The sequence below is a fragment of the Bos mutus genome, chromosome 21 (genome assembly GCF_027580195.1).
Source record: "Bos mutus isolate GX-2022 chromosome 21, NWIPB_WYAK_1.1, whole genome shotgun sequence".
In the NCBI taxonomy this organism is placed as follows: domain Eukaryota; kingdom Metazoa; phylum Chordata; class Mammalia; order Artiodactyla; family Bovidae; genus Bos; species Bos mutus.
In genome coordinates, this window is record NC_091637.1 from 64,037,133 (window position 1) to 64,052,413 (window position 15,281).

The following is a 15,281-nucleotide window of genomic DNA, read 5'->3' on the forward strand; positions in this document are numbered from 1 at the left end:
GCTGTGGGGGTCCCCACGTCCTGGAACCTCTGCCCAGGAAGCCCACAGAAGCCCCCGGCAGCACTTAGAGCCCCGCTGCCTACGCAGCAACACTCCCACCGAGCTGTCACCTCGTCTGGCAGCTGCAGTGGTTTGGGCTCCAAGCAAGTGAGCATCGCGCTACACTTGGCCTCAAGACAGCCAGCCGGGGGCCAGGGTGGGCTCTGAATATCATACCCCTGCCCCCTGTTATTTTTTTAATATACAATTTTACTTCTTTATTTTGGGCTGTGCTGGGTCTTCGTTGCTACAAGGGCTTTTCTCTAATTGCATCAAGCAGGGGCTACCCTCTGGTCATGGTACCAGGCTTCTCGTTGTGGCGGCTTCTCTTTGCAGAGCACGGGCTCTAGGGAGTGTGGGCTCCGTAGTTGTGGTCTGCGCGCTCTAGAGCACAGGTGCAATGGTTGTCGTGCACGGGCTTAGTTGCTCCATGGCATGTACCATCTTCTGGGACCAGGGACTGAACTCATATCTCTTGTATTGGCAGGCAGATTCTTTACCACTGGGGCTTCCCCGATAGCTCAGCTGGTAAAGAATCCGCCTGCAATGCAGGAGATCCTGGTTTGATCACTGGGTCAGGAAGATCCCCTGGAGAAGGGATAGGGTACCCACTCCAGTGTTCTTGGGCTTCCCTGGTGGCTCATATGCTAAGAGAATCCACCTGCAGTGTGAGAGACCTGGGTTCAATCCCTGGGTTGAGAAGATCCCCTGGAGAAGGGAACAGCTACCCACTCCAGTATTCTGGCCCAGAGAATCCCATGGACAGAGGCGCCTGGAAGGCTACAGTCCATGGACTCACAGAGTTGGACACTACTGAGTGACCTTCACCTACTTTTTTACCACTGAACCCCAGGGAAGCCCTCCTGCCCCACCCCCTGTTCTTATTCCGGCTCCTTCCCTCTACCGCTGGGGCCACTGCCAAGCTTCCAAACCTCGCACAACTGCCTGGGTCCTTTGATCCAGAGAGCTCTCCCTGAATGTGCAAAGGACACCACCTAATCAGGTCCAAGAGAATGGTGGTCACAGCACAGTGTCAAACCTGAACTTGGGAAAGCACAAGCAAGCCCAGGATGGATGATAAATCTCAGCCCTGCTTAATGGGTCCCCAAGGACCACAGCATCCCCAGGTGGGGTTGGAAGGGAGCAGCGTTCATAACAGGTTCAAATTCCAGCTCTGGAAAGAGGGTCTAATAACCAGAATGTATAAAGATCTCACTCAACCCCCAAACAAAAAGACAAACAGCCCAATGAAAAATGGGCAAAGGAACTTGAATAGATGTTTCTCCAAAGACGCGCACCTGGTCCTCTAAGTACGTGAGAAGATGCTCGATCGTCATCAGGGTGCCGCCAGCACCACAGTGCGGTCCCGACTCCGAGCCGCTCAGCAAACCAGAAAATAACAGGTGCCGACACGGCTGCGGAGAAACAGCGACCCTTGTCTGTATGTTGCCAGTGGGAATGCAGAATGGTGCAGCCGCTGCGGAGAGCGATCGGAAGGTTCCTCGTAAAGTTAAAAATGGAATTAACCATAAGACCACGCAGTTCCACTCCTAAAGAATTTAAATTCAGGGACACAATAGATAACACGCACACCCATGTTCAGAGAGCTATTCACAACAGCCAGAAAGTAGGAACAACCCAAGTGTCCATTAACTGATAAGCAGATAAACAAAAATGAGGTCCAGCCACACAATAGAATGTTATTCGGCCTCAGGGAGGAACGAAACTTCCAGTTAGAAAACAAGCAGGACATAGGGACGTAATACCCAGGATGGTGATCACAGCTACAAAAGCAGGTCTTGAAAGTTCTCACCAAGAATTCGTCATCCCATGCCAACTAAACTTACTACGGTAATCGTTTTGCAGCATATACACATATCAAACCATTATGCTGTACACTTTAAACTTATGTTATCTGGGAATTACATCTCAAAACTGGAAAAAAAAAAAAGGGGAATTTGTCATCCAAGAACTCATCAAGATAAAAAATTGTAACACTGTAAGATGACAGATGTTAACCAGACTTATGGGAGTCATTTTGAAATACATGAAATCATTGTGTTGGGGGGAGGGATAAATTAGGTATTTAGGATTAAAATATCCACATTACTATATATAAAATAGATAATCAACAAGGACCTACTGTGAAGCATGGGGAACTATCCTCAATATCTTGTAATAATCTGTAATGGAAGAGAATGTAAAAAAATTATACATTTATATGCATGTATGTTATATAACTGAACCATTTTACTGTATATGTGAAACACATTATAAATCGACTATTTCCATTAAAAAAATTTTTTTAATCATTATGTTGTATACCTGAAGGTAATATAAATATAATGTTATAGGTCAGTTATACTTCCATTTAAAAAATCCTTACATGGAGAAGGAAATGGCAACCCACTCCAGTATTCTTGCCTGGGAGATCCCATGGACAGAGGAGCCTGGAAGTCTACCGTCCATGGGGTTGAAAGAGTCAGACACAACTTAGCAACTGAAAACAACAACAGCAAGCACACAGTCAGGCCGGTTGTCATTTGGGGAAATACCTCTTGATGAAAATGTGATGTGAGATGGACAGCAAAGTGACCTAGCAATATGGAATGTAGAGTTTTGTAAGAAATTAAAACTTATGTATAGAGTCAGAGTTGCAAATATTCAAATAGTAAAGTTGGGGGCTACGGGAAAATAAAAATTCCTTATATTGACTTTCTGACTTCCCCACTTCACAAGGTCAGCATCCTTAATCCTGCTCCTGGGAATTGACTCCCGAATAAACTACCAGCACCTCTTCCTCCAAAAACAGGAATAAAGGACTGACCCAGGCAACTTAAAATAGGATGAACCTTGAAGGCATTACGCAGGGTGAGAGCAGCCAGAGGCCACAGACTGCATGGTTCCCCTTACGTGAAGTACCCAGAACAGGCAAGTTCACAGAGCAGAAAGCAGAGGCTGCCGGGCTGGGGGCGGGGGGCGGGGCAGTGACCGGAAGGCGTGTAGTGTCCTGGTAAAGAATCCGCCTGCGATGCAGGAGGCCCTGGTTCCATTCCTGGATCAGGAAGATCCCCTGGAGAAGGGATGGACTACCCACTGCAGTGTTCTTGCCTGGAGAACCCCCACGGACAGAGGAGCCTGGCGGGCTACAGTCCGTGGGGTCACAAAGAGTCGGACGCGACTGAGCAACTAAGCACAGCTCGCATGGTTAGAATGACAGATTCTATGTTAGAGCTTCCCATAATAGAAAAAAAGTAAAAAAATAAATAAAAATGCCAGCTCCAAGCAGGTTACCTCAGCTCCAAGGGTTCCTTTCTGAACCATCAACAGGCCACTGGGAGGATGGAGAGATAAGATACGGAGCCTCGGGCTGACTGGCTGGGAGCAGGCACCCAGATTAATCTGTGCTTTGTGACAAGCGCCCAACACATGGAGACCCAGCAGGTTTACCAGGCAACCAGGCTGCTCCCCGCAGATGGGGATGCTGGGGTTGGGGGTGGTGGGATTAGGCCAGTGGGTGCTTCCTCCCAGGCCTGCCCACGTGGCCCAGCAGCAGCCACGTGGGTCATCCCCCTGTTGTGGGAGGCCACTTGGCTTCCCCAGGAAGGCCAGAGGCCCCCATGTGATGCCCACTGCCCCAAGCGGGCAGAAGAAGAGGCAGGGACAGGAGAGCAAGGCCCTGCCGCCTGAAACCAGCTCCCAAGGTGGAGGGAGAGACTGGCAACTGTGGGGGGGGCAGAGAACAGCACCCCCAAAGATGCCCACCTCCTACTCCCTATTTCCACGGCACCCAGGGTGCTGGTCTGCAGACCTCACAACAGCAAGGAGCTTCTGGGTTATCCCAGCGGTAGCATCACCCCAGGCTGGGGACAGCGGGGAAGCCGGCAGGAGAGGAGGTTCGAGGATGCACAAAGTCTCCACCTCCCTCACTGGCTGTGACGACGGAAGGGCCACGAGGAAGGGCCGTGAGCCGAGGGAGGCAGGCGGATCCAGGAGCTCTAAAGGCCAGGGTACAGATTCCCCCGCCAGCGCCCCCGGAGGAAACTGCAGCCCCATGAGAGCGGGTCAGGCATCGGACCTCTAGGACCGTGAGGGCACAAGTGTGGCGTCTGCAGGCCTAGCAGACTCGCAGCAGTGGGACGGCGGATGAGGAAAGCCCGGGGCTCCAGCAGCCCACATGGCCTCAGGCTCCACCTCTGCCCAGCCTGGCGCTGGGCACAGTGGCCACTCATGCTTGCCCCGTCCATCGAGGGCCGCACGGCCCGCCTGCCTTGGCCAAGGCAGACCAGCCAGCATGGCGTGAGCGCAGCATCACCCTGCCGGGAAGGGCCAGGAAAACCAAGGACCCAGCCAGAGGGTGGGGGCTGGCGTGTGGGACCCACTCGGGAGGGGGTGCAGGGGGCAGGCCTCGTTCCAGCTCGTTCCGGCCCTGAGAAGGGGTCAGGGTGAGCAGGGACATGTCAGAGGGTGGGCCTCAGTGTTCCCCAGGAAGATAGGTGCCTCCGGTGGGGGGCTGAGAGGGGCCCCCTGGGGAGGGGGTCCAGCGGCCGCGGCGGGGTGGAACAGGGGAGGAAGAGGTGTCTGCATGACAGCCGGGGCCAGAAGGACGCGCCTGCAACCGCAGCAGTGGGGAAGCTCTCACCCACAGCCCAGGCCTGCATTTCATCAAATGCAAGGTCCCCGGCCTTTGCGTACCTGGATGTCAGACTGGGGCCACAGGCCCCACCGGGCTCCACCAGTCTCCCGACCAGCAGGGCTGGGTCTCTGGGCACCAGCCTCCCTCCTTGAGTAATCAGGGACTGGGCCCTTACCTGCCCGGACACACCTGGGAGCTGACTCAGGTGGCTAGGGGCCACCAGCCTCTACAGGGCCTGCCCCCACCCCCGCTGCCCCGTTCCCCTTGGAAGGAGGCCAGGCCCGCAGGGCAGGCCACACCTGTTCCAGGTGACCACAGCCTGGCAAGTTCTGGGCCAGCAGGGACCAGAACCCCAGCTCGGGGATCCAGGCCCAGGAACAGGCCAGTCCTGTGCTGCTCAGAGGCCAGGGCTGTGACCTTGAATGGCGAGTCCCCAGTGCCCCGTCTGTCGAACAAGGCCAGTAAGTCCTGCGTGAGTGGAACAAAGGGGAGCGCCCTGGGGGTGCCCCCTGCCTGGCCTGGCACCCCCTTCTTGCTTTCCTTACAGTTCCCCAAGGACCCAGCTTCCCTCAACTTGGCCGTGGCCCCAACACGGGCAGGAGTGCCCGGTCCCCAGGCCCCGACCCTGGCCAACCAAGTCCTGGCTGCACACTGCCCCGGCCTAGGTCTCCGCATCCGGGAAATTGGGGTGATGCCTGCTCCCCGCTCCCCCGCATCCAGACTGTGGCGAGCCCAGGATGATGGCTCAGAGCCCTAGGAGCTGTTACTACTGTTGTTATTAAACAGTTTCCTGACCTGAGAGTAAAAACGTCCCATTTCTGACTCTTGGGGCCATGGGCTGATGGTGGAAGCCGATCTGGCCCCAGACGTGCTTTAACCTGTGAGAACAGGCCCCAGACTCCCAGACCACTACGCCACTGGGCCTGGCCGACCTGCTGGGAGCAACGGGAAGAGGATCGATGCACAAGCTAGATGCTGGGCAGCTCAGGGGCAATCTGAGAAGGGGCCAAGCTCCAGATCACCTCCCCGCGGCCCAGAGCCCCGTCCAGAAAGGGCCAAGCTCCAGATCACCTCCCCGTGGCCCAGAGCCCCGTCCAGGCCAGAGAGACGGGGGAGGCGCCCCAGCAAGCTGGGACAGTGGGGGGATGGGCAGAGCAAGTGCTACAGCCCAAGGGGGACCCAGGCAAGACCCTGTGAGAGTTCAGACAGCAGAGCAGCTGGGAGCAGGTGGGCAGCAGATGCCAGAGGTGGCACAGCTGGGAGGCCTCACTGAACAGACTCAGCCTTCAGTAAAGACCCCAGAAAGGCACCATCTAAGTGGGGCCGCTCTGGAGAATCCCTTGGTCAGCAAGGACATCCAATAAGTCTGTCCTAAAGGAAATCAATCCTGAATATTCACTAGAAGGACTGATGTTGAAGCTGAAGTTCCAATACTTTGGTCACCTGATGCTAAGAACTGACTCATTGGAAAAGACCCTGATGCTGGGAGAGATTGAAGGTGGGAGGAGGAAAGGGGACGACAGAGGATGAGATGGTTGGATGGCATCACCGACTCGATGGACATGAGTTGGAGCAAGCTCCGGGAGCTGGTCAGGACAGGGAAACCTGGAGTGTGCAGTCCACGGGGTCACAGAGTCGGACACGACTGAGCGACTGAACTGCAGCAACTCTGGTCCAACCCACGCAGCGCTGGTGAGCGGGTCAAACTGGTTCACTCTCCATCTACCACCTGCTGGACAGGTGGAATGGCAAACACTGAACCTGTTCAATGCCAGGGCTTCCGGGCCCCAGGGGAGCTTGGGAGGCTTGGGGTCCTCCCCGAGAAGATGTTCCGGGGACCTCCAGCCACGCAGGCCTAACGAGGTCACAGGGCACAGTCAGATTCTGGATAGCTGTAGCTGTGGGCTTGGGGTGTCCCACTGCGGGGGTCAAAGAGGGTCAGAGAAAGGAAGGCAGGACAGGTGCCTGCTGGACTTAGCAAGGCCCCCAGGGGCCCCAGCTGAGAAGGTGAGGCCGAGTGAGGGCAAGGGGGGAGACGGCTGGCTGGGGGGTCGAGATGGGGGAAAGGGGGCAGGGTGACAGCAGAAAGAGGGGATGGAGGTGTGGGGTGGGGTCGCTGGCCTGACCGAGGGGTGCCTCTTCCAGGGCTCAGGGGTGCGGCTAGGGAGGGGAGAGCCACTGGCTCCATCTTCTCCGGGTCCCAGGAGAGGGGTGAAGCCCGAGGAGGAGGACAAGAGCCCGGCAGCCCCCAAAGCAGAGCCCTGGCCCAGCCTGACCAGGCTTTGCCCACCCTCCTGCCCCAGGCAATCTCAGCTGACGGCAGGGGAGAGGCCTGCCCACCCAGGCCTCCAGCGCAGAGCATCGCAGAAGCTGGCGAAGGACACACGTGCCTCAGGGTTCTCTGGTCCAGCTGGGCAGCCTGGAGCCAGGCAAGGACTGCCACCTGGAACCAGACCCATGCAATGGCTTTCCAGCAGCAACTCAGGTGGGGCCCGAGGCGGCGGGCCATGAACAGCAGTCACTGCTGGAAGTCACACTGTCCAGGCACGACACAGGAGGAGGGCTGGGGGCCCAGGGAAGGGTCCGGGCAAGGCAAGGCAAGGCCGACAGAGCGAGACTTGCCCTCAGGACCCTCGACTTTGGGCCTGCTGGATGCAAGCCAGGGCCTGGGTGTGGAACCTGACCTCAGCAGGTGAAATGTGCTCAGCGTCTGACACACTCACTGGGGCCTCACCAGTCCACCTAGGAGGGCACCAGGCCCCCATCTTAGAGATGGGCACACAGAGGTTCCACCACACCTGATTTTCTCTGACTCCTTCGTTGTCCCCAAGGATCCCTCAGTCCCAGAGGACCTGTTTCCTGAAGCTGGGCTGCAGTCATCAGGGCCAAGTGCCCAGAGATAAACCCTGAGTCCGCATTCAGGAGAGCCACACTGCAGCCTGATTCAGTCCAGCTGCTGTGTGCCCTGGGGCAAGCCCCTGTCCCTCTCTGGGCCAGCTTCCTCGCTCTCCATCCCTAAGGCGCCTGCTCTGACAGTCCTGGGCTATAAGCACCCAGGGGTGGGGGTCTTCCCTGAGGCAAAGGGGCCACAGGCGTGGAACAGGGAGGAGGCCGCAGGCCCTGAGGTGTCGAGGAGCCGGTGGCGGGAATTTCCATGCCTTACATACATTTACACACATGGCGGACTCGTTCACAAGGCCCCGAGGGCCCAGCAGAGGAGCAGCCTGTGGGAAGGGAGGACCCGGGCTGGGCCCCGGTCAACTGCAACCCCACAGAGCAGTCTCCCACGGATGCCCACCTGGCTGTTCCCAGAAGCTTTCCTGACGAACTCTGCTGTGCCAGGTGGCAGCGGGCAGGGAAGGCTGCTGGGTCCTTACCCTCTGCGGGCACCGGGGGTGGGCACCTAGGGTGGTCCCCAGGCCCCCACCTCGGCCCTGCCGACTGGCCAGCCATGAGGTCCCTTCTCTAACCGCTTCCCCCAGGGAGGTCAAGTGCCACGACGGTCCCACTAGCTCGGGGTGGAGGGGTCCCTTCCCCACCAGGTACTCCCTAGTCTCCAACATTCCCTGACATCTGTCAGTTCCCTGCTGCACCCCCACACGCTGCTCCGGGTGCAGTGCCTTCCCTGCCCACCTCCACACACACACACAGCCGAGCAGCCCTGCTTCCAACGGCTTCTCCGACAAAGGCGCCCCAGCCCTCTCCACCCCTCCCTCCTGCACGGCTTCTCTGCAGCCCTGCTAAGCCGTCCCCCCACCCCCAGCCCTGTCTCTCCCACCTGGGTTTCAGTTTCCGAGCCACAAGGCAAAGCTAGGCCTGTCTGGTCAGTGTGGGAGGCACTGGGGGTTGGGGGGGGGAGGGGGAAAGGGCCCAGAGCACCTCCAGGAGTCACGACCCCACCCCCTCACCTGCCTCCCGCTGAACCTGCTCCTGATTCATTGACAAATATTTGCCAAAGCTCCGGGGACGAGCCAGGCCCCAGACCCCGAGGCGGGAGAGGGGGCACAGTGTGTCCCCACGAGGATGTGCCGGGAGATGACGCACACCAGGCCCTGTGACCCTCAGGCGGGAACTCGCAGGACAGAATCGGGATGTGGGTCCAGGATAGTGACTGCAAGTGGTCCTGGGCCCTCTGGGGTGAGGGGAGCGCTCTAAACTCGGTTGTGTAACCTCACTAAAAATCGCTGGACTGTGTCTTTATAATGAGCGAATTTTATGGCATGTAAGTCATGCCTCGTAAAAGTGGGTACAAATTAAAGAATGTGGGTTAGAAGCAGGCCAGGCAGGAGGGCGAGGCACACACATCAGTACAGAGGTCGGAAAGAACGAGAGGGAGGGGCCACGTGAGCCGGAGCCTGCCCACGAGTCACGTGCAGGGACTGGATGGGGACAGGCTTTTCTCAGGTCCCGGGTGGAGAAGAGGGTGGGACAGAGGTGTGGGGCGTGTGCCCCGGTTAGAGACTTGTCCTAAGCCCAACCCCGGCTGGCCAGGAGACCTTGGGCAGGGCGACTAACCTCCCAGGGTCCCGCCCTGCATTAAAAAAAATGCAAAAAAGATGTAAATGTCTGTAAGATTAAATTTTAAAAAGTGGGGAGGAGGAGAGAAAAGAATGAAAAAAATGTCCTAAGTGAAAAGACAGGGCTTCCTGCTCCCCAGTGGCAAGGATTAAGCTGTATGCCCCGTGCTCCCTGGCACCGCTGTGTGCTAAGTCCCTTCAGTCGTGTCTGACTCTTTGAGACTCTATGGACTGTAGCCCGCCAGGCTCCTCTGTCCATGGGATTCTCCAGGCAAGGACACTGGAGTGGGTTGCCAAGCTCTCCCCCAGGGGATCTTCCCAACCTAGGGACCGAACCCGTGTGTCTTATGTCTCCTGCATTGGCAGGTGGATTCTTTACCACAGCGCCACCTGGGCACTGCTGGAAAGAGGATAAAGCCCCCGGACAGTCCTGGCACGAGCGACTAGAGATGCTGGGGAGCAAGGGTTGGGTAGACTGTGGTGTAGACCACCAGTCCAGCCTGACGCTGTCACCCCCCAAGTATGCTCCTATCTCCCCAGCAACGTGGGCAGCGATGCCTGTTGGCAGCTTGAAATTGACCACAATGGAAATAGTTACAAACACTGACAAGTGCCAATCTGCAAATCAGGGACTTTTGTTTCCCCCAGAGAGCTAACTGATTGTTTATTTCCAAACAAAATGTGTGTGTGCACGTGTACTATCATGCACAGTTTCTGAGAAAGGGACATTTAGTCTGAGACTTGAAGGAATCCTAGAAGTAGGTGGAGTAGGAAAAAGAATTCAAGCAGAGCAAACAGCGTTTGCAAAAGCCGTGAAATGGGCAGATGGAGGGCTAGCTATATTCCACTGAGTGGTCAGAGAGCAGGAGCGAGGGAGAAAGAGTACCAGAGTACTGGGGTGTCGACACAGAGCAGAGATGAGATTTTTAGGAAGGGAAACCCTTGGAGCAGGGGTCCCCAACCTCTAGGATCTAATGCCTGATGATCTGGGGTGGAGCTGATGTAATAATAATAGCAGTGAAGTGCACAAGAAATGTCGTGCTCGTGAATCATCCCCAAACCCCACCCCATCCCAGGTCCAGCGAAAAACTGTCTTTCATGAAACTAGTTCCCTGGTACTGAAAAGGTTGGGGACCGCTGCCTTGGAGGATTCGAGCCAGGAAGGACACAGTCAGGTCAAATAGGGCCCTGGGGATCACTTACTATCTGTGTGGCCGTGGACCCAAGCGCCCCTCCCTCCCCAGCCAACTTCGCCGGAGCACAGCATCCCTTCCCTCTGCCCTCACAATGTGATGGCTTGCCCATCATCACAGCCCCTGCCCACTGGCTAATTAGAGGACTCACAGCTCTGGCCAGAGGTGAGCTGGCTCAAGAGGAGGACGCACTGCTCAGGGCAGAAGGGGAGGAGGCGCCTGTTCCCTCTGTGGGATCTCAGAGCCGGGTGGACGCAGGCTGCAGCCCACCTGGCGGACGTGGAGAAGGCGGGTCAAGCAAGATCAGGGGCAGAGAGAACGGCCCTGTGGCCAGCCTGCCCTCCTCTCTTGTGGTCTCCATGAATTCCCTTGAGCTTGTCAGCCAGTTCAGTTCTGGGCTTAACCACTTGCCACTGAGAGAGCCCCAGCAAAGGCTTTTCCTAAGCAAATAAGCCAACAATTGCCAGAGCCTTACTTCCTTGTTTTACTTGGATTATTTTTTGTGTGCCCTTTCATAAATAAAACACAAAAACAAACAAAAAATCACAAAGCTATTTGTTTTGGAAAAGACAAATTCAAACGCTGCCTCTTACTCCTCTGGGAGTGCCTGGCTTGGGCTCTGATCTCCGACAGGACACAGCCCCACTGGCTCTCTGCTCCTGCCCTCGCAGCTCAGGGAACCTCAGCCCTGGCCTGGGAGGCATGTCTCCTTCATCCAGGCAGGATCTGGAGGTGGACTTTGGTCCTGCACAAAGAGCACTGCAGCTGGCTCTACGCAAGGACTTCCTGGGTTCTGACTCCAGGATTGAGCTTCCCTGGTGGTAAAGAACCCGCCTGCCAATGCAAGTAGATATAAGAGACGTCTGAGTTGGGAAGATCCCCTGGAGAAGGGCATGGTAACTCATCCCAGTATTCTTGCCTGGAGAATCCCATGGACCGAGGTGCCTGGCGGGCCACAGTCCATGGGGTTGTAAAGAGTCAGACAGACTGAAGTGGCTGAAGTCGCTCAGTCGTGTCCGACTCTTTGGGACCCCATTGACTGGGGCCTACCATAGACTCTAGCCTACAGGCTTCTCCATCCATGAGATTTTCCAGGCAAGAGTACCAGAGTGGGTTGCCACTGCCTTTTCCAGGGGATCTTCCCAACCCAGGGATCGAACCAGGGTTCCCGCATTGCAGGCAGACACTTTACCCTCTGAGCCACCAGGGAAGCCCTCCACAAACAAAGCACTACAATTAACCCGTTTAACTCAATCAGACCTCAGTTTCTTCAACAGCTTATTGACTCGCCCAGGGTCACAAAGCTGATGAGTGGGTGTGGTCCTGGCTCACAATCAAGGTCAACAAATCTTCTAGGTCTGGAAACCTGCCTCCAAGAGATAAAAGACCTGAAGGGCTGGAAGGGGAATCCCACTGGAGCACTCTCCCTCAACCCAGGCCGGGAGGGGGCTGTTCCTGCAGGAGGGAGAGCTGAGCTCCAGCGAGTAGGGCAGGCAGGAAGGACTCCGGGGTGGAGGAACAACAATTGCAATGCCTGGGAGGGAGGGAGGAAGACACATTCCAAGTTCGTTAGCTCAAAACTGGCTGTGTGGGGAGGAACCCGCAGCATCCAGTGCAGAGTGGGAATTTGCAAAGAGCCCTGGAGAGTCAGCCCTTGAGAGCTTGTGCTGTCCCCGCCCTGGCCCAAGTCGCCGCCCTCTTCTCTAGGTCTTCCAGGGTTCCCAGTCATCCTGTCCAGGATGCTTCCTGGATTGGTTCCAGGGCCCGTGGCTTCTCTCTTCGGAGAGGAATCCTTCTCCACGTCCTGGCGTGCTGGGTACCATGCTGGAGCACCTTCTCACTCAACATCTCCTTTTATCCTCATACCCACTCTGCCAGATAGGATGACTGTGCCCATTATGCAGACTGGGGAAGTAAGGCTACAGTCCAGAGTGTCTGCATCCCTCCAGGCACCTCTGTGGGCCAGGCTACATCCCCCAGCCTTCTCCACCTGGGGCCGAGTGTGCAGTGAGTCCTGTAAGGGGAAGGGGGGGACGGCGGGGACAGCCCAGGGAGGGGAAGGAGACACAGCCCTGCAGGACCCTCTGCGCCACCTGCAGGAAGTTCGCAAGTGCAGCAGACGATGCTGGGGCCACACACAGTGCAGGGTTATCGCTCACCTCATAGGAGAAAACCACAGACCCACAGACCCACCCAGGGGTCTCCAGGCCCTGGAACCCCAGCAACAGCAGGGCACAGCCCTGCATTAACCACTCAGTGCATCCGGTGTCTGAAAGGTTTAAAAGGAATAGGAAGATACTTCCCTAGTCTTGGGGTGGAGCAGGAAGACACAAAAGAGAAAATTCTAAAGAAACAATCCAATCTATTCAAATGCATTTAAAAAAAAAAGCTCCTGTGATTATAAAGGGAAGAAGATTTGCAATGTATTGTATAAGACTAAGGGTTAAAAACCTCGATACAAAGAGCTCTAACAGCCCAACAAGCAAAACGCCAACCCAAGAGAAAGCAAAACACAAATTTAAATGACCGATTAGACATTGAAAGCAATCATCAAATCAAATATTAACGTCATAACGAAATACTGTTGTTTTGTCCACCTGTTTTGCAAAGATTAAAGACTTTTGCCAACTGCAGCTGTGGGTGAGGGTGTGGAACGGTGGCTGACTTTAGGGAGAGGGACCGTGTTCAGCTGGAAGCCGATCCGGCTGCAGAGGCGACTTGGTGGCACCGAGCAGGAGCTGCTCTGCAGGTGCGAGTCCCTGAACCCCTTATCGTGGGTAAAGGAACCGTACATTCTGGGTCCTTCTGAGAGACTGATGGAGCCCGCAGGTGGGTGAGTCCACAGGATGGGTGACCATGTAAGTGAAAATGACTTTCCAGGACACTACATAACAGAGAGGGGCCACCGGACATTGGGCTACAAAATAAAGGACAGACTCTGGTAAGCCTTTGTTTGCTGTTTTTAAATAAGTTGTGTCTCGTTCAGCTTTGCTTCCTTCGAGGAGTTCATTCTGCCTTAAAGCCCGGTTTGGGGCTGGGCTTGGGGCCTCTCGGGCGGGGCCGCCGGGACCTGGCGCTCGGCGCACAGGGGAGCCCAGGGTGCGGCGGACGACAGGTGGCCACGGAGCTGCCTTCGCGGGCGGGGGCGGCGCATCCCTCACAAAGACAGTCCCTGGGACTGACTTGTGCGCCTCGAGTCCCGGGCGGGGCTCCCGTCCCACAGCCGGGATGGAGTAGCCGAGACGCGCTCCCCCGACGCACGGATCTGGGCTCAGGTCCTCGGGTCCCCGATCTCGGGACAGAGGCAGAGACGTGAAGGGAGTCTCAGACCAGAGCTGGGGACCCTGGGCCGCGGAGGCTGCCGTACGGGGAGTGGAGCCCCCACCCTCCGAAGCAGAGGTACCCTCCGATGCCTGCTGGGCATCCGGGCCGCGCAGGAGCGACGCCTCCCCGGGCTCGGGCTGACCTGGGACACCACACTGCCCCGGGCTGTCCCTACTTGGGGCCCGCGCTCACCGAGCATCTCCTTGCGCCGCTGCGTGTGAGGCTGGTCCGTGTAGACCCACTCGAAGTCGCTGCGGCCCGCCCTGTTGCCCATGGTGGGGCTGGGAGCGCGGCTCTGAGCGCCCAGCTGCTGCGCCGGGCTCGGCTCCGAGGCACCTGTCGTCCTGCGCCGCGCGAGGACCAGTTCAGGGCGCGGGGCCGGGCCAGGAGCGCCTGGGCCAGCAGGAGGGGCGGGGCCTCGAGCGGGGCGTGGAGCGCCTGGGCCAGCAGGAGGGGCAGGCCCTCGGGGGCGGGGTCTCGGGCTGGGCGGAGGTGAGTCCCCGGGCCTCTGGGCGCCTCAGTTGCCTCGGGTTGGAAAATGGGCTGTTAATGTGACCCCGGGGGAGTCCCTGGACCCCGGGGTGTACGGGGACGCCCGTGTCCCCGGCTTCCCGGAGGCTCCATCGCGGCTGGGCGCCTGTTCTCTCAGCGGCCCAGAGCCACTTGCGCTCCCGCCGCCCCTGCCCCGACGGACCCGCCGGTGAGGAGCGTCCCCCCCGCCCCGTCCCCCGGCCCAGGGCAGGGGTTGGAGGGTAGGGATTAGACGGCTGCGTTGTGCAAGAGAAAAGAAGGGGAGGCTTCCCTGGCGGTCCAGGGGTTGACTCCGCGGTTCCACTGCAGAAGACGTGGAGGCAATCCCGCAAGCCCGCATGCCCCGCCTTGCAGCCAAAGCAAACAAACACAGAAGGAGCTCTGGAAAGGTTCGTCACACCGATCCACCCTGCCCCTACCCACTCCTTTCACGCAATTAGGAAGAGGGCAGGTGATGAGGCGTCTGCAGCTTCAGGGAGATGAGTCAGCCCCATCCCCACCTTCAGGGAAAGCCAGGGACAGGAACAGGGGCACCGACGAGGCCGGTTACAACTCAAGATGATACGTGCCGGACAAAGGTAGGTCCTGGTACAGCCAGGGCACAGTCCAGGGGTTTTTGTATTAAGTCTCAAAGGGTGAGTAGGAGTTCAACAGCTAAAGAAGGCCAAGGGTATTGGCGGTAGAGCCAATGGAAGATGCAAAGGCTGGGACTTGGAAGAACCTAAACCTTGTCAGAATGGAGAGTCTGGTCTGGGGGGAGTCGGGGCACAGGACTCATTTTCCTCCTTCCCAGGGATCCCCCCGTCCTCCTCTTGCTCCTTTGGGACTTTGCGTGGTGTGCCCTGTGTACTGGAGCCCGACTTGCAGGAGCTGCCTGGGGAAGCAGACTGACCTGGAAGTCAGAGGCACCACCAAGCAGGCAGGAAACGATGGCGAGCATCGCCCCGGTCTCCTGTGAGTCTGAGGCCAGGGGTGGAGTACATCTGGCAGACCACCCTCAGCCTAGGGCCAGAGGCAGTCCTAGCCTGAGATGGCACGGGA

General features: G+C 57.4%; 1 protein-coding gene across 4 annotated transcripts in view; it reads right to left on the reverse strand.

Moving 5' to 3' along the window:
• DEGS2 (delta 4-desaturase, sphingolipid 2) overlaps positions 1–15,281 on the reverse strand; it is a 78,573-nt gene that overhangs the window by 6,242 nt on the left and 57,050 nt on the right. The window contains exon 1 of one of the 4 annotated variants that reach the window (XM_005893709.3): positions 13,902–14,048. The exons of the other annotated variants lie outside the window; for them this stretch is intronic. Within the exon in view, the coding sequence (XP_005893771.1) occupies positions 13,902–13,983 (82 nt within the window). The 5' untranslated portion in view covers positions 13,984–14,048. Of the gene's footprint in view, positions 1–13,901; positions 14,049–15,281 lie in introns of those variants that run through there. 4 annotated transcript variants of the gene reach the window in all.